General features: G+C 41.7%; 1 protein-coding gene and 1 long non-coding RNA gene across 6 annotated transcripts in view; one reads left to right on the plus strand and one right to left on the minus strand.

Annotated features, from left to right (window-relative positions):
• Window positions 1-18,082, minus strand: part of TTC17 (tetratricopeptide repeat domain 17) — a 55,721-nt gene extending 37,639 nt beyond the window's left edge. The window contains exons 1-5 of one of the 5 annotated variants that reach the window (XM_051791708.1): window positions 17,474-18,082; window positions 4,040-4,129; window positions 2,391-2,560; window positions 1,315-1,426; window positions 91-222 (exon numbers count right to left, since the gene is read on the minus strand). In XM_051791708.1, coding sequence (XP_051647668.1) covers window positions 91-222; window positions 1,315-1,426; window positions 2,391-2,560; window positions 4,040-4,129; window positions 17,474-18,082 — 1,113 coding nt within the window. Of the gene's footprint in view, window positions 1-90; window positions 223-1,314; window positions 1,427-2,390; window positions 2,561-4,039; window positions 4,130-12,954; window positions 16,875-16,911; window positions 17,442-17,473 lie in introns of those variants that run through there. The other 4 variants (XM_051791712.1, XM_051791709.1, XM_051791713.1 and 1 more) reach the window with 4 other exon arrangements.
• On the plus strand, window positions 17,824-19,319 carry LOC127472885 (uncharacterized). The gene is made up of 2 exons (XR_007905196.1): window positions 17,824-17,922; window positions 18,031-19,319. It is a non-coding gene; the product is annotated as an uncharacterized LOC127472885 (long non-coding RNA).
• The last annotated feature ends 945 nt before the right edge of the window (window positions 19,320-20,264 follow it).

Consider the following 20,264-nt stretch of genomic DNA (forward strand, 5'->3'; position numbering starts at 1 on the left):
TGGATCTGATTGCATGTATGAGGTGTATCTAATCTTCTGAGACTTTTCTAGCATTCTTTTTGTGCATACAGTAAGATTTCAGTTTCATACCTTCATTAGCCCATCATAAATACGATGACCTATTTCCTCTATACTTCTTCCCAGCCTCCGTGATAAGTATGTGAAGATTGGATCTTCTTTAGGTAAAAGGGGTGCAGAAAGATTAACTCTTTCTTGGACACCCTAAAATAAAAATTAAATACAGGTATTTGCTGACACTTTAACTAAGAGTAGAGAAATACAAACAAAAGCATGACACTCAGGAAAATGTACAGCTTGGTTATTTATGACCTTATCATCCTTTCAGGATCTTTGGCAATTGAAAGAATAATTTCACCTCTGACAGATTATGAGTATGTCAGATAAGCAAATATTAGAAGCAGCCAAAAGCAGTCGCTGCTTGTGAGTGCTACAGAAGAAATATTCACTTCTGGTAGTACTGTGTATCTGGCAGCTACTGATTTCCACTGAAGCATTTAAATCATGTTTATCAGGTTACATGCACACAATGAAAGTATCCCTACACCACTTCTCTTTCTTCCCTCCCCATGAACAAATGTCCTTCTTTCAAAAATACACTCAGACCCAAGAACAGAGATAATAAGACTTCACTTCCTGTTTTTTTCTGTAAGAAAATCCTTATTTGTAGATGAAAAGACTTGTAATGAAATAAATATCAAGATATAACTGCTAAAGCTGCATCTGCATTAGAAAATTTGCTCATATCATGCTGTTCACAAACCCAGTTTTTGCACCACTCTTCCACTGTAGCTTTCCTAAAGCAGCTGAAAGAACAGTTATCTCACCCTCTGGGTTAGGGCTTGGCATTCAGATACCAAACAGATGGTCAAGTATGTTAGGAGCTACTGACAAACCTGCAAACCATTTTCTGATCCTGAATTGTCATACATTTAAACAACCCTGTTCACCACGCTCCAATTTTCAACTGGAGAAACAATTCACAAGCTAGTAGTAGTTCCAACGAAAGCTACCAATTTGCTGATGAAATGTGTTATGAACACAAAATACTCCATTTTCCAAAAAATGTCCTCTAAAGTACAGTAAACAATAATAAAAGAGAAACTGTATCAATCTGATAGAATTGTCCTCCTATAAGCAGGTACTTTAATCAAGGCACAACTGTAGTTTAAAAAAAACGTGAAATAGTCTTGAAAGATTACAATGCCTTGTAATCTTGACCGAGAACTACCAGTAAGGGTTTTCTATTCCTCTTCCTAATGGGGAAATACACATACTTTGCATTTGCTCACTTACCCGTAAGTGCTGAAAAGCATGAATACTGTATGGAAGATCTAGAACTTTTGTACAGTCTGGCTGCTGCAGGTCTGGAGGCACTGGGGACTTTGTGTCTATATAGTCTTCAGGGCTAAAGACATAATAATATAACAGACTCCAGATTAAAATATTGCTGAAGTTCATAAGAAACAGTACTGCAGTTGACAGAGAGAGCACTCTGATTTAATCATTACAAAAATCCCCTGTTTGAGCACATCAGACTATTTCTGATGTCTTCTCAGATTTCAGTTGTACCAGGATGTCATCACTATAGGATAAAGTAAATAAATTTGTTGGCTTTAGAGAAAACATCAACATTTGGATAGCCTCCAAAATGTCTAAGCGTCAACCTAGTGCATCACTGCTATGATTAATGATCTATCTGCCAGGCCAATGGCACTGCATGCAGATTAGAAGACTCTTCCATTGAAACAAACAAATCAATCCCAAATATTGGTGAGAAGTCCAAATGAAGGTATATGAGGATAAAACTGATCTTTTCCCACTTCAAGTATTCATATGACTATGTTATAAAAATGAAACTACAAAACCAAGACAGTGAGCCCTGCAGATGAATTACCAATGATGTCTAATGTCAAGGAGACTGTCTGCTCATCCTTTACTTTCTAAACACAGGAGGTTCAACAGCTCAGTAATCAACTGAATTTCATTCAAATTTAAGTCAAGACAGTTCCCACTAAAATAACTGTGTCTAGCTCAAAGTACACTCGAGTAAATTCAACCCCCTTCTACATGATGCATTTCACTTTAATTTACATGTCTGGACACGTCAGTACAGAGTAACAGTGGTAGAACTCAGAAGAGAAAGGAAAGGTTTCAGGGTAAGGCTAACATGGACTGTTTGAGGGAAACTGTTTGTGTTGTAACTGTTCACAACTAGTAGCAGATGTTGCTTCAATTTTATCCCACAGTAACACAAAAAAAATTAAACTGTCATCTAAAGATCAGTCTGTGTTAGTATTGTTCTTTTTACTTTCATTTAGAGGTATTTTTTTAATTCAGTAAAAATCTTAGAATATAAAGCATCTTATTACCGGATATCTTTGCTCTCTAAGGTGATGTATGTGCCATCATACAAATCTAGGTCCCCCAGGGGCACCTTTGCTTTAATGCAGTCTGGATCCTCTTTGTTATGCCTTTGTTCCAGCCCTGTGTCTCTGTCCTCATTTTCCTCTATATGAATCTTTTGAGCAACTAACTGTTTCTGTAGGGAAAGAGAAGGAAACAGAAGAATATATACTGATGAAATCAAACTCTACAGTTGCTAGTTCAACAGTACAATTTTTTCCTTACAACAAAGTTCATTTGAAAAAAATCTAAAAAACTCATTAAATTTTGGGAATATTTTCCTATCTTTTAAAACATCTGTAGCATATTTTTGGATTTGGATGGAACGTAAATACTTTCATTAGAGATAATACAACTATAATAATTTCTTCTGTTGTACCTAAAAGGAGGGCTAATAACATTCCAAGCTTATGGTAGTCCATTTAGGAAAAGAAGAAATAGCTGCTAACAGTATGTCAGCTTTTAAATATTTGGACCCTTTTCCTTCACTGTAAGACCTAATGGAACTAATACTAGAGATTGCAAACAAAATCATCATCTTAAGCATTCAGTGTGCTAAGTACAACTCAGGTGGCAGGCAAATGCAAGAATCGAGACTAATTTCCATACATCAGTTTATGCTGTGCCTTGGGAGCTACCTTTTGCCCCATAAAGCTCACAGGTATAGATCACACAGATTAACGATCTGGTCCAGTACAGTAAGCTGCATTTAATTCTCACCCAGATGTGCAAACTGAAAACACATTAAACATCATAGGAGTCTATACATGTGAAATAATAATAGAAAAAAAAATCGCAGTTTTAGCCATACACATTTGATTGCATGCTACTATGCAACAGTACAGATATAAACTAGAAGTAATAGAAACTTGTACAAGAACTTACAATATATAACTTCTGCTGAAAGTCATTTGTATGCGCAAGTTGGACATTAGCAACTTCCAAATCCCCAACCCATGCCCCACAGCTAAAATGTTCATTACCACAAAAAAAGAGTAAACCTTGATGAGAAAGACTGGCTGAATACAGTCACACAAGGGGCAGTCCTGCTTCTGTAGGACTCCCTTCCACTTCTTCCACTCACCTAAAGCTACCTCTGGTGCTCATCTAACTTTCCAGTTAGCTTGTTATGCTAATTTGACAAAACCAAAGCTGGCACAAGAGAGACAGGAACACATGGCCTGAAGGGCTGTGAGCTGTTTGCTTGCCTAACCCCTTTTATATTTAAACTTCAGTTTATCAGCTCAAAGCTCATTAAGGCCCTTTTCAAAAGGGTCTCAGACCCTTTTTCAATAATAAATGAACCCCAATTAAACCAGAGGTGACCTGCTCTGTACTCTTTTGAAATATAGTACAACAGAATCTAGTATCTGAATGACTTTCCTTAAAAATGTTAGGATTATGGCTAACAACAGAGAATGATGCAACTGGAGACCAGTTAAGTAGACTTGGGGCAAAAAATTCTTGATCTCTGAAGAATTCTTCATCCTTTCATTGAAGCAGAATTTTGCCAACAGTGAATTCTTTTCCCCATCTAAAACTATCACTATAAAGATTGTGGAAAAAAAAAATCTGTATTTTCAGAAATTAGTTAGTACTTAATATTGTGCTTTACCTCCAGTTCTTTGAGGTAGTTAACTGTTGTTTCTTGTCTCATTAGTATTACCAAATCATGAGGGTTTCTCAAGTTCATTGGTGAATCCACCTGCAAGAAATTTTAACAGTCCATCATGTAAAACATTCTCCTAATCAGAGTGATTTTAAAAGGTAGGCAGTTATGTTCATTCAATTAGTTTGTCTGTTCAAAGGTTTTCTGTCCAGTCAGCATTCATAATATGTCCATAATAAAAATCTGTACTTCAAAAAACAGTTATTTGAGAATCCAATTCAAACCATGCTTTAATTTTAGTTTATTCAGACACACAAGTTCTAAGCATAAGAGGCAACTAAATTTCTCACAACAAACATTACTGCTGAAATACTAGATACCTTAGACTGCAATCACAAAAAGTTTTCTTTTATAACTTTAAAATTCCTCTACTCTGTGCCTCAATAGGCATAAAGTACTTCAGCTTCAACTCCTCTGTGCAACTAATGTAACACACCAGCCTAGCATTAAGTTCTATTGCCTTCAGAATTAATAAGTAAAAGAACAAAATCAATAGGGAATCAGGAGAAGACTGAATGCTCTGCTACAGAAGACCATGCTGCACTTCCAGAGCTTTGCACAGGAGTTCACAGCTCAATAGAGCAGCATTAGAGGTACGCCCCAGACAAGAGCAGTCACACATCAGGCTCACTCTGAGGCCTAGCTGGGCTCAATAAGCCACAGCACTTCACTCCAAACAGCCCAGCCTTGTCCTCATGCCAAATCAATCCTGCTGTGTGACCGGGCAGGGGAAAGTCACTACAGTCGAGAAGGTGGATGAGCAGCTGAGCTGATGCAAAGGCTCATCAAAGACCAAAGGCTCACTTCCATGCTTCCAGCCCGGTTTCCTTCAATCTGTCAGTGTGATACCTGGACACTGGCTGCACACCAGCTCTGGTGCCCTCCAGGCTCTGTCTGCTGTGAGCTAACCCAAACTCAGGAGTTGAACAGCGCATAACTCCCTTTCGGTTGCTTTACCTGAACTAGTAAATTAAATTAGTTCAGGAAGGTTCAATGAGCATGAGAACAGAAACAAGGAAATGGACAAGAGAACGTGGCAACAGGATGAAAAGATGACAAGCTGACAAAGACAGCAAGATCTCACATTTTTAACATGACTGTTACGGTAAGATGATCTACACCAGGATGTTCCCGGATTTGCTCAGTTTCCATTCAACCTTTCAGGATACAGAACTAGCTACTGCATACAGATGTAAACACTTACCTGTATGTTAGCACTGATACAACTACATGGGCTGTCCATCCCCATGATATCTGTGAAAACCCGGTGACATTGCAATGTAATGGAAAAGTTTGCCATACATACATATGCAGGAGAACCTTCTGAGCTCCAGCTCTTCATTTTTTGTCAACTTTCCAAACAACTTAGACACACTTCTGTGACTCTCTCTTATTGCAGAAAACTGCATCTCCAGCAGGACACAGCAAATTTCATGGTCATTGTAATGTGTCCTGTCAACAGATTAAGCCTTGGACTGTATTTTCTCACTTGTGGGTCAGGTAAGCTCATATCTACTTTCTTTGGATTACTGGCTATAAAAGTCTATGTTCAACTCCTGACTGAGTAAAGGCCTTGTCCTCTGAGACACAAACACTTGTTCCTTTTATTAAACCCTAAGGGTGGTTTTGGCTAAATTTGGCGAAGTATTCCTTTCCAAGTCAAAAGCCTCAGTGCTTCTTTTATTATGGAGCCATTTTGGCAAGGGCTACCTACACAGTCCAAATACATTTAACTAATTTTCTGCCTTAGCAAATTAATTCTCTTCTATCACCAGTCGAATAGAAAATAATAGGTGCTACTGACACCAGTCTATTTTTACACTTTGGAGATCATGGATTCAACTGTTGCCAATAAAGGATGACCAAGTATCTGCTATGATCCAGAGAAGCACAGAAAATACCATATAAAAAAAATCTAATGATTTTGTTAGTTGAAGTATCAAAATCTACAACATTTTATTTATAGTCGTATTTCATATTTCCTCCTATGAGCCCCACCTCACTTTGAACTGGCTGCACACAAAAACAGAGTTATGCACTGAATGTAGCACTTGTCCATGCATCATTTGCTAGAGAAACTACTGTGCTACGTGCAAATGAATAAGAGATGAATTTGCAAAGAAAATAAGGGAAATTTTTACTGTATTTAAAGCACTTCATCACCCATTCCAAAACACCACGGTGCATCTGACATCTAAAGGCTGCTTGCATGATACTACACCGTTACTGAGAGCAAAGTCAATTATCAGCTCCACTTTCAGTGACGAACTGCATCTGGGGAGCAATTTTTTGCAGAAAGTTATGCAGGTATCACCAATTAGAGAGCTTTACTCTGAAAGATTAAGTATCTTGGCTTATAATTCAGTCAGAAACAGAATGATATTCAGGGACAGCTTCTGTTTTTAACTTTTGATAAGACAGACTCATGAGAGTTAGGTCTGAATTTAGCATGCGGGAATTTGGAGTGGTATGTTACCAACTCAGTGTGTATGGGTTGACAGAAAAGAATGCAACAAGTATCATACTCCCATCAACTATTACCTGGCAGCAGAAATCAAAGTGGTAGCAACAATCAAGAAGCAATACAATTTCAAATTCATTCATATAGTTATGTCAATCCACTCACCTCAAGTTAAGAGTATTTTAATTTAGGCTTCATATTTTCACTTCTAGATCAGACCTCAGTTTGTCACCAGCAAATAAGCACTTTCTAATAATAGCATAGAACCCTTCAACCTTGTAGAAAGTTAACTTTACCAGTGCGAAAACAAAAAGCTCTTAACCCAGAACTTTAGTAGTTGTATTGGGTTGGTATGGTAAGGTCTTCATAGCCAGGGGCTACAGGAGTCACTTCTGTGAGAAGCTGCCAAAGCCTCCCCTATGTTGGACAGAGCCAACTCCAGCCAGCGCCAAGACGGACCTGCTGCTGGCCAAGGCCAAGCCCATCAGTGCCTGTGGTAGCATCTCCGGGGCAACATAGTCAAGAAGGAAAAAAAGTTATTGTACAGAAGTAACTGCAGCCAGAAAAAAGAGAACTGAGAATATGTGAGAGAAACAGCTCTGTAGATACAAAGGTCAGTGGAGAAGGAGTAGGAGAGGGCACTCCAGGCACCAGAGCAGAGATTCCCCTGCAGCCTGTTGCAAAGACCATGGTGAGGCAGGCTGTACCCCTGCAGCACATCATGGAGCAGAGATATATCAGCAGCCTATGGTGGACCTCACACCAGAGCAGGTCAATGCCCAAAGGAGGCTGTGAACCCACGGAAAGTCCACAGTGTATCAGGGTTGCTGTCAGGATCTGTGACCCCACAGGGAACCCACACTGGAGAAGCCTGTTCCTGAAGGACTGCATCTTGTGGGAGGGACACCACACTGGAGCAGTTTGTAATAGCCTGTGGGAAGGAACCACACTGAAAAAGTGCATGGAGGACCGTCCCCTGTGGGAGGGACATGACATTGGAGCAGGGGAAGGAGTTCTCCCCCCGAGGAGGAAATAGTGGTAAAACCAATGTGTGATGAACTGACCACAACCCCATTCCCCATCCCACTGTGCCACCGAGGGGAGGAGGTAGAGAATCAGAAATAAGGTTAAGTCTGGGAAGAAGGGATGGGTTGGGAGAAGGTGTTTTTAAAACTTGGTTGGATTTCTTGATATGCTACTCTGATTTGATTTGTAATAAATTAAACTAATTTCCCCAAGTTGAGTCTGTTCAGCCTGTGATGGTAACTGGTGAGTGATCTCTCCCTGTCCTTATCTAAATCCTTGAGCCTTCTGTTATATTTTTCTCTCCTCTGTGTAGCTGAGGAGGGGAGTGATAGAGCAACTTTGATGGGCACTCAGTATCCAGCCAAGGTCAACCCACCACAGTAGTAAATCCAACCTTACATTTATTTCCATTTGATCATTTCTGAGTCTGAAAGTTCAAGACCACTTCAAGAAATTATCAAAGACTATTATTAGCTCCTAAAAATAAAAATGCATTTTATGTGCAATAATTTTGGAAAAAATAATTTGAATGAAAAAACTAAGCAGCTACACCAGACAATAATGCAAGGTTTGCAGAGGCAATTTGAGCCAGCACATCCAATGTATTCAGAGCACTGATGGCAGCTGGTAAAAGTGAACAAAAAATACTTTATTAGTTCTTATACTCTTCAGTTTATACATTTACAGTATGAAGGCACTACAAAACAGTAACTGAGGAAATAAAAAGCATTCAGATCTACAAAAAATACTATATGACACAAAGGAAAATAGATTCTTAATAAAAAAACGCAGGAGATCTTATGATATCATGCCTGCAAATGAGGAAAACAATGCCAACTGGCCTTCAAGAGGCATTGGCTGGAGGATGAGGGTGCTCAAACTTAAGAATATCATAGAATTTAAACCAAAAATTTCTGATCTGTTTAGATTGATCAAAAAAAATCAGCCTGCTGCCAAGTAGGCGAATCCTCCCTTTTCTTGCTATCTGTAATCTTATAGCTCTACTGAGAAAGAGGCCAACTAATGCAGCTGAAAAATAAAAGATTAAACAGTAAGTTTTCAGCCAAATCAGTAGGCTAGTCTGAGCTGGCCTCAGGTGAGCACTTCATCATCCCACTCTCTGTAGTGATAGACAGATGGCTTTTGAACTGAAACTTATTCCTCTCGGACCCAGCCAGCAATACTGTTAAGACTTATGGTTCATTATCCAAGTTTTTACAACATCCCTTCCTAGATCAAACACTTTTCTTTACACTGCCAGCCATTTCTACAGCAGGAAAAAGGCAAGGTTGATGTACTCAATTGTGAAGAGCACCAATACTGTGTTTGCCATTGAGGGCAATAATGATACCTCATGAAGAATTTAGCACAGCAAGTAGGTAGCAAACAACAGTATAACATCCACATAACCTGCACAGCAAAGGTAAGGGCAGCAACAGTGGTGAAGATAAGCGGCAAGCATGGTGTGCTGAAATCGTTTTTAACTCTAAGTGTGTTAGACTGACGGCAAAGCACCACATTCATTTACTCTTCCTCCAAAGTGCTGAAACTGTGACATTCAAGATGAAGCGCCTGAAATGCAAGAATCTGACTTCAATTCAAACACAGTAAACAAGGAAAAAAAATAGTGCTGAAAAGCTTTCTTTGAACCTTTGATGGCTACTGTAGCTACACTGAAGAAAGCCTGCCAGTAAAACACTTACAGAATAAGTGTTCTCTGTTCCACTTTGCCCAAAGGTGAAAGTTTCTCTATAAAGCACAGTTCAAATTTATTCAGTCACAAAGTACACCAAGAATCTGATTCAGCAAGAAACACACAGAATTTATGTAACAAGAAAAGACATCAGAGTTGAATCAAACCTTGAAGTTTTATAGTCTCCTATGTTACTTGCATATATCAAAATCTCTGAATAGTTAGACTTGTAAGTTTTGTCAAACCTTCCAGTACATTTTTCTTGACAATCCACTTATATTGCAACAGGAATTAAATTTTTAAAATGAGGGTCAAAGGATGCCTCAGTCAACCATTTTTAGGTAAGGCTTTTTTTTAAAGTACTGTGGAAATCCCCCTGTTAACTGAGGTACAGGCACATCAAAATCGGAAGAGCTGTTAGTACCTCTTCACATCCTAAAAGCTTTATGCTGCATGCAGAAGGCAGATTACTACAGAAAGAAGCTGAAAAACACACTACATCAAATGATGGCGTACAGAAAAGTGCACCCCCCATATTTGTTTTATAGGCTTGTTTTATAGTCAGTGGATCTTTTGTCACTGTAGGAAATTAAGGCAATTCCCCCTCCAACAGGTTGCAACTCCTTGCAATTTCGAGTGTGAGCAAACGATCTGAAAACCAGTGCGTGCCTTTTGGTATATTCTTACTGTCTTGATACTTGACACTCCAACACGATACTTCATGGCATTTCTGAGGAAGCCGCACAAAAATCTGTATGGGTTTCAGTGCGAGACAAGCTACTAAACTGGAAAAGAAGTTCTTTGACTCATTCAAATGATGAGTAGGCAGAGTCAAAAGAAACTTCTTCCAAGGGATGTCACTGAAAAATTCACACAGAAAAATGACGTTGAAATGAGTTTTTATAAGTATTCAGCCACTTAAAAGCTTGGAGCTGCAGAACCTGTTAACAAACAGCACTAGGTGTTTTGATATTATTAATACTAGCTGTGCTACAGAAAAAAACCAGAAATTTTAAACACTTGGGCCACTTCAAACATAAAAAAACCTAACAAAGTTGCAGTATTATTGAATAACTCTATTCAACTGAGATCACACCAGCTATGAATATCGCAGAGAACAGATCTAAACACATCAAAGGAAAACAGGACTTTACTTGTAACACCACATGTCTGTAACGTGTTGTTGGTCATACTTAAGGGTACAAGTTTCCAACTTGTATATTCTAGGTAAGGTTTATATTCTTCAGCAGCAAACCAGATGCCAGCCATACACTCAGTTGAATCAAATCAAGAGATGGAGAGATTATACTCATACACAACTGTAATGAACAAGTACATTTTTTTCATAAAGGCAGACTGGTTCTTGATGCTTGCTCACTGCCAAATCCTAAAATTATTAAATGTTCTAATGTTGAAAATACAGACAGACAAACTAGTAGTTAGACTTACACAACAAATTCAACAAATGAACAACAGAAAACCCATTAATTTTTTTTTTGTTAAACTTTGAGGGAATTTACTTTATTCAGAGACGTATTTTTAAAGCAAGCAGCTACATGAAATAACAGTGGATTTCACAGTCTTGTTGACTTTGGTCCTTTGGGCTTTGATGGCATCTTCATACAGACATGTGACTGGGCCACTTCTAGGCTACCCTTTAGCTGTGAAGCTCACAATATGACAAAGGCATGCCAGGCACCACGAACACTTTCACCCAGAATAATCAGTTTTGAACAGTTGATTCATATCATCTAGTCAGTTTGTCCTACCCTTATTTTAAAAGCAACATAAAACAGGATGAGAGGTCAGGAAATCAAAGTGTGAGGATGCTAAAAGAAATAGAACCTGGGAGCACACTGTGCCTGGAGGACAAGGCTGCAAGAAAACATCAAGAGTGGAGGAATGAGCACGACATGCCTACACAAGGTCAGAGCCACCACTAGGGTATTCTGGACTTAAAAATTGAACCACCTCGGCACATATGACTATGCTGGGCTAAATACAGATGTTTTTGCACTAAAGCTTTTCTGTCAGCAGTCAAACCTGGCATAAGATTACCTGCTAGACTGCAGCAGGTGTGAGGGGCATGGACACCAACAGCTGTATTTCAGCAGCCCTTTGAATCTACCTCTTTGCTCTTCCACCTCAGATGCAAATCTTTCACTGCTGAGTTGAGAACAGTGAAAGCTACTTCTTCTCCACCACTGCCCCAACAAATGAAAAATTTGCATATCTGACTGCACACCACATACAGGCTACCACAAGGCCTATTTTTATCAAATTCAGATCTAGTCGTGACGCTCACAGTGACACAGAAATATGTAGGCTGTGCTCCCCTGTGAGCAGGCAACACTGGTGAAGTTCGGTTCTAAGTCCCCATTTGGGACAAGGACGTTAAACATCTCAGCCATTCAACATCCAAAACGTTCAGGTTCAAATTTTCTTACGCACTTATGAAAAGGCAGAAAATTTAAAGTGAGAAGGTTTTGGTTTTTTTTATTTAAATTACTATTTTTCACACTAGATGGAGGCCTAAGTCCTACAGTTCTTTGGTGATCAAGAGAAGCTCTAAATCAGAAAAAGTTTCCCTTTTCCTGAGAATAAGCTGACCTATGTCTCAAAACTATCCTGCTTCAGCTCATCACCCCAGGGTTGGATGACATCTGATGAACTACAGAACACTCAAACCAACCTCCAGCCTAGGTCTGTTTTGAGAAAGGCATGCTACCTGACACACTTCAGTAAAAATAAACAGGGTTTTGGTGTTTGTGTTGTTTTTTTTTTTTTTTTTTTGGTTTTTTTTTTTTTTTTTTTGGTTTTTGGTTTTTTTGTTTGGTTTGGTTTGTGGTTTTTTTTTTTTTTTTTGCTTAGCACACAACAGACTTGGAAGTATAAGAAATTCAGTCAAGAAAGAGGTCATACAGCCAAGCAAACTAACCTTTTACAGAAAGAGCAACGCAAACATCCATCTGTCATTTTCAAGACAGGACTGAGTGACTGCTTAATATACCACAGAAAATGCTTTTGTAAGCAGCAAATAGATTTTTATTTGGCTGCACTAGATTTTCAGCTTCACTGGATTTTCAGCTTTCCTTGGATTTGGATGGTTGCTTTTCCTATATTCTTGAGTATATGGACCACTGTTCTCATCTCAACCTGGTGCACTGAGACGGCAGATTAACGCATTAACCAACTCTAAAGCCATCCATGAATCAATTTGCCTTTCTCCTGCTTGAGGTCCACTGGCATTCAAATCTGCAACCACACGAACAACTGTTAGGTACTGTCCCCCCTCTCTACTGCACTAAGCCACTACTGCACTGCAGGAAATTCAGATGTTGCATGTACTGAGTGTCTGGTTGTCCTAGCCCCCAGCAGGCTAACCAGCATTGCTCGTTCACTCTCCTCTCCAGATCATCTCTAATGGACTTCAAAACACATGACAGCACATTAAAACCAAAACAACTTTTTGTCAACTCGATTCCTTGCCAGAATCTGCCAGAACACTTTCCCAATCCTGCTTTGGACCATCTGCCTGGAAGGTTTCTCAGCTTTAGTTTAATTATGCTGAAGTAATGCTTTCAGTGTTTACAGTAGTCCACACAAAGGCAGTCCTTTGAGTCTCCATGAGCTCGCTCAGCTTCAATCGCCTCCATCAACGGATCTCTAGAAAGATCCTACCTCAGCTCTGGTATGCCAGGTCTCTGAGTCATGGTAGCAAGTGGTCCCCGCCATTAAAGCCATGAATGACCACTGAAACTGTATCCTGCACTGCATTTAATCTGTCAACTGTCTGTCCTTTTTATGCCAAGTTTCTCTCTTCTCTTTAAGTACACTAGTATTTCTGTAGAGACGACTTTCCCTACTGGCAGATAAGCACTGTCTAAAATCAGTTATATATTAGCCTGAACTTTATACTGTGAGTTGTGAAATGAAAAGGCTTATAAACACGTGCACTGAGTAGCTATAATCTCATTAAAGAGAGACGATTACTCAGCTCCTGTCTGCAGGAACATACATTTGAAGGTGGACTCAGAGTAAAAGAAGAATATGAACTGATCCAGAGAATTATGTCTTTGATCTGAAAACCAGCTATTAAAGTAACAGATACAGCTTGATGGCTTTTCTCTTGATGGCTGAGACTTTGAAGTGTTACATGTACTGCTAGGAATTAATTTGTTTCATCGTTCAGAAATGCTCAGTAGAAACTGGAACAGCAGTGCCTACTTAGCAAGCACTCCTGTTTACTAGATGGAAGTTTGCTGATAGATGGAAAATTGTTCAATCCGTGTTAACTTTGCTACTGCTGCCAAGTTGTTGTAACACCAGGAACTCAAGTCTCAGCCCAGGTACTGCAAGAGATCTTATGTCACAAAAAAGTCAATCTCACTTGAATGTAATCTCACACTAAATGCCTGCACCCTGGCTGTACTATAAGGAAAAACACCTGAGAGAGATTTTAGGTCAATAACATAAAATATTCTCACCCTTCTTCCCTCAAACATATTCCAGATATTATATATTGTATATAGGTCAGGATCTGTAACTCCTCCTTTCAGCTCCTCATCCATAGTGCACTTTGGTAACACAGAAAACAAAACTCACAGTAGAGCAAACCAGAAGCTACAAGGAAGTCAGTTATCACTTGTGTTTATCTGCATATCCATAGCTAGTGGCTCCTTTAGCAGTGGGAATGTCTGGGTCTTACAATCCATTAAGTTTTTCCTACCTCTTAATTATACAGGCTTCGTTCAGATAAACTGTGGGAGTCCAAGTGAAAACTAAGCCTGTACCTCTGTAAAAAGTTGACAATCTTTAAAAATGTGTTTCAGACTTTGAGAATGCCAGTATTTCCAAAACTGAATAATTAATACCACCACTCTTTGCTACCAGTAGCCAGTTGCAGTCAGAGACTGCTGTGCTGGAAGCACTGTGATCAGCAGTGCAAAGTACAACAGCGGCTGACCACCAGCACCATCCTTTGGGGATCAATACCAGTCTTTACTGAGACAGGCCTTCACTAATGACAGTGAAAAAACCCTCTTTGCTAATGACACCAAATAAAAGGAACCTCAACAAGCTTGGTGTCCTCTGCAAATGTGGGGTGGCCATGGTGGAAGGAGGGGCTGCAGTTAGAGAAAGGGATGGAGAAATGGCTTGACAAGGACCTACCTTATGAAGTCAACAACGTCAAGAACAAACTCATAGGGTGATATAGCCCCATGCAGCAGGAAAGGCTGGGGCTGAATGGAAAACAGCTTTCCAGAAATAGTGTTTAGGTTCTGGTGGGGAAAAAGCTTGTGGTGAGCCAGCAGTGTGCCCTTGCAGCTGAGGCAGCCAACTGCATCCAGGGCTGCAGCAGCAAGGCCGGAGCCAACAGGGTGAGGGGTACAATTATCCCCCTCCACCAGGTACCCATGTGGAGGGAGGTACTTGAGCTTTCTGTCCTTGGTTTCAAGGCCAGCAAAGCCCATTCGAGGTGGTGAGGGCCCTGGAGCATGTAACATGTAGAGGCTCCCATTGTCAATGAATCCTAGAGTATCTCAAGTGGGAACGGACCAATGAGTTCTCACGATAAATAACAAATTAATTAAGAATATTCTGAAAAATTAAAGCAAAGGGATACTCTGCAGGGATGTTCTAGGTTTGTGTCTTGTTAATAAAGTCTTGGTATTAGGAGAATGATAGCTCATATATTTTGGAATACTGAGGTTCTACCAATGAACTGTTAAATCAATTATGAATCCTTCCAGTGCTGCCCAGATGCCGCTTCAGCTCTGGCAGGTTTTGTGCCATGACCACTTCCCTGGGGAGCCTGTTCCAATGACTGACCACCCTCTCTGTGAAGAACCTTTTCCTAAAGTCCAGTATGAACTTCCCGTGGCACAGCTTCATTCCGTTTCCTCGTGTTCTCTCATTGATCATCAGAGGGAGGAGATCAGCACCTCCTCATGCACTGCCACCCTTAAGGAAGTTTTAGGCTGTGATGAAGTCTCCCTAGACTTCTCTAAGCTGAACAAGCCAAATGACCTCAGCTGCTTCTCCTAAGTCTTACCTTTGAGACCTTCCACCTTATTGGTTGCTTTCCTCCAGACACAGTCTAATAGTTTGATGACCTTACACTGAGGCACCCGAAACAGCACCCAGAACTCAAGGTATGACTGCATGAGCGTACAGTAGTGTAGAGTGGGACAATGACAATTCTTTCCTATTGCTGGACAGTGGAGATTATCTACCATTTTTGTTACTAACTACTGAACCACTACTATATTTTGGCATTTAAAACAACATTTAAGTTCACTGTAAAACTTGTCCTCTCATTCCCCAAAACACAACTAAGCGGAAAAAATGAAACTCAAATGTACCACGTAGGGCTGGCAATGGCAATAACCACAAATTTAAGTCTAATTTTCTTATTCACAAATTTAAGTGTAAGAGCCAGGGAGATGAAATTAATAGATGCCAAAACACATCTTATTACAAAAAACTCACTGGACACTTAGCAGCATTATGTTCCAGCTGCACTACGTTCCAGCTACTGAAGAAGCCAGCTCCTGATATTCCAAGTAACACCATATTTATAATTCAAGTTTCCTTGCTTGAAATGGGTGGATTAATTTTGACCATGGTAAGAGAAATTATTCCACAGATATTGTTTTATCACGTCAACAACAGGCCTTGAAAACTTTATACAGGGAACATGGGAATGCTCGCGCTTAAAAAGCATTTGGATCTGTAACAGAAAAGCCTACTGCATGGCAATGGTACAGTGAAAGCTCCTACCTGTACCATCAATTAGCTGACACCATAAAATGCCATTTCTTAAAATCAGTACTGAATTTAGCTAATCAGATTTTCAAGCCATTTTATCTAATTAAATTTTTTTCAAGCCACAGCTGCTTTTCATGCAATAATCAAAATCAACACTTGACCCAAATTTTATAACATACAATCAGTACAAACATACAGATGCTTCCAGGCCATTATCACATACTCGCACCACTCCCCCACTGCATTAAGTGGGGAAAGGAGATGAGAGAGCACTGGAGTGTTGTCATTCATCAATTTATGATTAACTAGGGCGTGTAAATGCCTCAATCTACACAGATGGCCGAAGTGCCCCGGAATCATAAACACAGCAAAAGCTTCCTGCAGAGAAAGTCTGTTCCACCTGTCCGAGGACCATAATGCATTTTGTTAGGAGACTCAACTAAAAATCCTCACCAAGGAAGGTGATATTAATGGACGCTCAATTCTCCACACTTTTTCACGGGGGGAAGGCCACACTGCCTGCAACAGCTACTAACTCTTCCGCTCCAGAGGGAAACCGATCAGATCTGACAGGAAAGTGAATTTCTGCTGCTGTTCCCCTTCCAACAAAGAGGGAGCCAAGCAACTAAGAAAAAGCCCAAACATGAAACGCTTATCGACTCTTTCAAGCCGCTTAGTGAAAGTGAGGCGCAGCTCGCTATCAAAATAAGACATTTTGGCTAAACCCACAAGACTACCGCATAACAGGGCGCGCGTGTGCTTCTGCACCGAGCACACACGCCACCGTTTCTTTCCCACTTTCAGCAGGAAGGGAATGCGGCCGGGTCGGGAGCGGCGGGATGTGAAAAATCGCAGACTCACTGATACCTGGGGCTGCGCCGGCAGCGGCGAGAAGCCCGGGAGTGCCTGGGGCCGGGGCCGCGCCGGGAGCGCTGCCGGCCCCGCGGGGGGTCACGGCTGTGGGCTGGGGTCACGGCTGTGGGCTGGGGTCGCGGTCCCGCCGCTTTCGCCACCGAAGCGGGACCCGCCTCGTGCCGAAGGAGCTCCGGGAGACGGCCTCTAAGCACGAAACACCGCTGCTCCAAACAGGATTCCAGCTGAAATCCATCCTCGGCTCGCCTGGACTCAGCGGCCGCCCCTCCCCGCCGCCTCCCCCCGCCGCTCCGGCGGATTCAAGCCATGTTTCGCGAGCGACGCCGGCTTGCCGCGGGAGACCCCGTGCCGGGCCGCCGGGAGCGTCCAGCACTGTCTCCCGGCTGCTGCAGCGGCTGCGGGACAGGCAGGGCTTCGTTCCAGGCCGAGGGCCATCGTCCCCCTGCGCCGCACCGCTCGGGGCAGGCCGGGGCTGCGGGTGAACGGTGGCATGGGCAGGGGCTCTCCGTGCCTCCGCAGCGGGTGGGCAGCGCCCCACGCCCCCCGGGCCGCTCACCTGCTGCTGGATCTTCCCATCCTCGGTGACCACCCAGTGGGTGGTAGCAGCGGCGGGCCGAGTCCCCGAGGCCAGCAGCGAGCACAGACCCAGGGCCCAGCCGGAGAAGACCCACGCCCGCCCCAGCCCACCCCGCCCGGACGCCCCAGCCGCCGCCATCTTCCCCAATCCCGGCCTGCTCGCACCCTCCGGAACCGGAACGGCCGCCGCCGCCATTTTGGGAGCGGGCGGTGCCTCGCGCTGCGGGGCGGTGCGGCCGGGCCCGGGGTGGCCGCGGGGCGTCCTTTCAGGCCGCGCCAGGAGCCCCGGCCCGAGCGCTATCCTGACCCCACGGCAGCACCGGCGCAGCCCCTGGGCGGAGGCGCGGCAGGGGCTCCGCGAAGCGACTTCTCCCTCGCGGGGAGCCGGGTCTGGCCAGCGGGGCCTTCCCGGAGCTGTGGCAGCCGCGGGTAACGGCGGAGCCGCCGCCCGGAACTCCAGGCCGGCGTAAAGTGCCAACAAGCGGCGTGTGGCGCCGCGCTGAACGCTGTAATTTAAAGGATGTAATTTCTGTCTAGTGCACACTCGGACATTCGCCACGGCAGCTCGAGGAAACGACTGTATGCCCATCGCAAACCGAACCGTACCTGCAGCTATCCACAGGTTTTTATCCGCAGCCCCCGGAGGAGCTGGGTGAAGGGAGTTCTGAAAGACACATCGCTCCTTTTCCCTTCTAATGCTTTTCAGTTACACAGAAACATCTGAACTTTTCCTTTCCCATTGCAGTTAAGAGTAAATACCAACCCAGGAGTGAGAGCCTGTTTCCCAGTCCTGAGTGAGATCTAAAAGCTGCCACATTCAAGTTTTGTTCTGTTTGACCGAAAGGTCTGTGTTACCTACCAGTCCTGCTTCTTGGGGACACCAAACTTCCTGGAGCCTGTTAAACAGTAAAATTCAGCAGTAACTCAAAACCCATTAAGTGGAAACAAGTTTCCAGATGGTGTCAGTGGTTAAACCAATGCAAGGGATTCAGTTTCTGTCAGCCTAGAGAAAAATCCGCACAAGTATGATAGTTCCTTACCACTGCCAGAGTTTACACATCAGGCATATTACAGATTCCACAAAAAAAAAACCAGGCTGCCACTCCAAGTCAGTCTTCCTCTATCATAAGATACCAACGAATTGTATCACACTGTCAACATCTAGGAGTTTGCATAAGACAATGACTGATTCCTTTTCACCCGGTTCCAAATAAGATGTATGACATGCAGCTTTTGCTGAATATTTAAATTCCTAGGCAAAACTTTGCATTTAAAGGTGAATTACTTAAAAGTTGAAACAGCTAACAGAGTCTTGCTCCAATATATTCCTTAATGGCAAAAAGCTTTAGACATCTATAGCAATCTAAGGAGTAAGGGAACTACGACCAAAAGGTACTACAGAACCCTTTTACTAAGCCAACACAAAATGTTGCAGAGTAACTGTGAAACAATGAGCCGAACAAAATTACAAAATGAATTTATTCCAAAGCTGTAAGGGAACATTTACAATTCAACAAGATGGTAAAAAGGTGTTTCCACAAGAACTCACTGCATTAAAATTAGATGTGAAACTGGGGAAAAATAATCTAACTACTGAGGCCACAAGAACTTTGCACATCACTTCTGAAATACAGGACTCATGTAAAGAAAACTCACTCAAAATTCAGTGAGAAAATAAGCTGCTAGCACCTAGCTACTAGTCTAAATACGAGCTATGTTTAGGCTTTGAGATTACATTTTTAAATCCCCTCAAAACACCAATTATAGCCACAAGTGCAAAATGTCTTTTTTTTCCCCTCCTTTTTTCCTCCAATGGAAGCTTATTACACATCTAGTGCCTATTTTCAGAGTGACATTTTGGTCTCACAAATTTGTCCTTGAAAGCTTTTTGCCAAGTTTTATGGCTTTTGTGACAAATCAAATTTGAGCAGCTGGCAGGTAATCAGAAATACAGTCAGCTCACATGTCCTGGAATGTCCAAAGTTTGCTGCCTAATGTTCCAGAGTTAAGCAAAACCAGACTTCTAATTTAGCATCAACAATGTCTCTCACTTTGACAATTTGGTATTTTGGCCATCTGACTGTAGTGATAAATATCAGTGTTAATGAAAACACCCAAGTCAGATTCACAAGCAAATACAAATAGAACCAGAGTGGGGAGACATCACCTTCTGTAGATATCAAGTGGCTGAACAAAAAAAAAAAAAAAAAAAGGCAAGATAAGAAGTATTATTTATTCTTCTAAAACCTAAGGTATTTTACACCAACACGCCCCGGAACACTTAATTAAAATTCTTTTCCTCTGTCCAAACTTCTTTTTACTATATGCTAATTTCTTTACAATGTTGAATGACCTGAGAATTAAAAACTTTGAGTGGTGAGAATTAAAAAAAAAAAAAGCTTTGTGCTTTTACTTTGTATTTTCTGGGTGTACACCAGTAAATAAGAATCCCAAGTTCCTATGGAAAAAAATAGCATGGAATTTTTAACTCTTCCACCTGAATTGAACTACATAGCTGGAATTTTTCAGTGTTACCCAAAATACAATTTTATTTATATATTTTTAAATGCAACTATTGGTTAAAAAAACAACCAAACAAAAAACCCCCAAACAAAAAATTAACACACACACACACAAAAAAATAAAATCACCAAACAAGAAAAAACCCCAATCAACCAACCCCCACCCTCCAGTGCCAACTAATCCAGAAATCTGCAAAACACAGAAAAGAGCCAGGTACTGCTATGGTCCAGCTCCAGCCTATGAAGCTT

Source organism: Manacus candei, unplaced genomic scaffold, assembly GCF_025592945.1.
Source record: "Manacus candei isolate 608988 ecotype Guabito, Panama unplaced genomic scaffold, ASM2559294v1 h1tg000033l, whole genome shotgun sequence".
Taxonomy (NCBI): Eukaryota; Metazoa; Chordata; class Aves; order Passeriformes; family Pipridae; genus Manacus; species Manacus candei.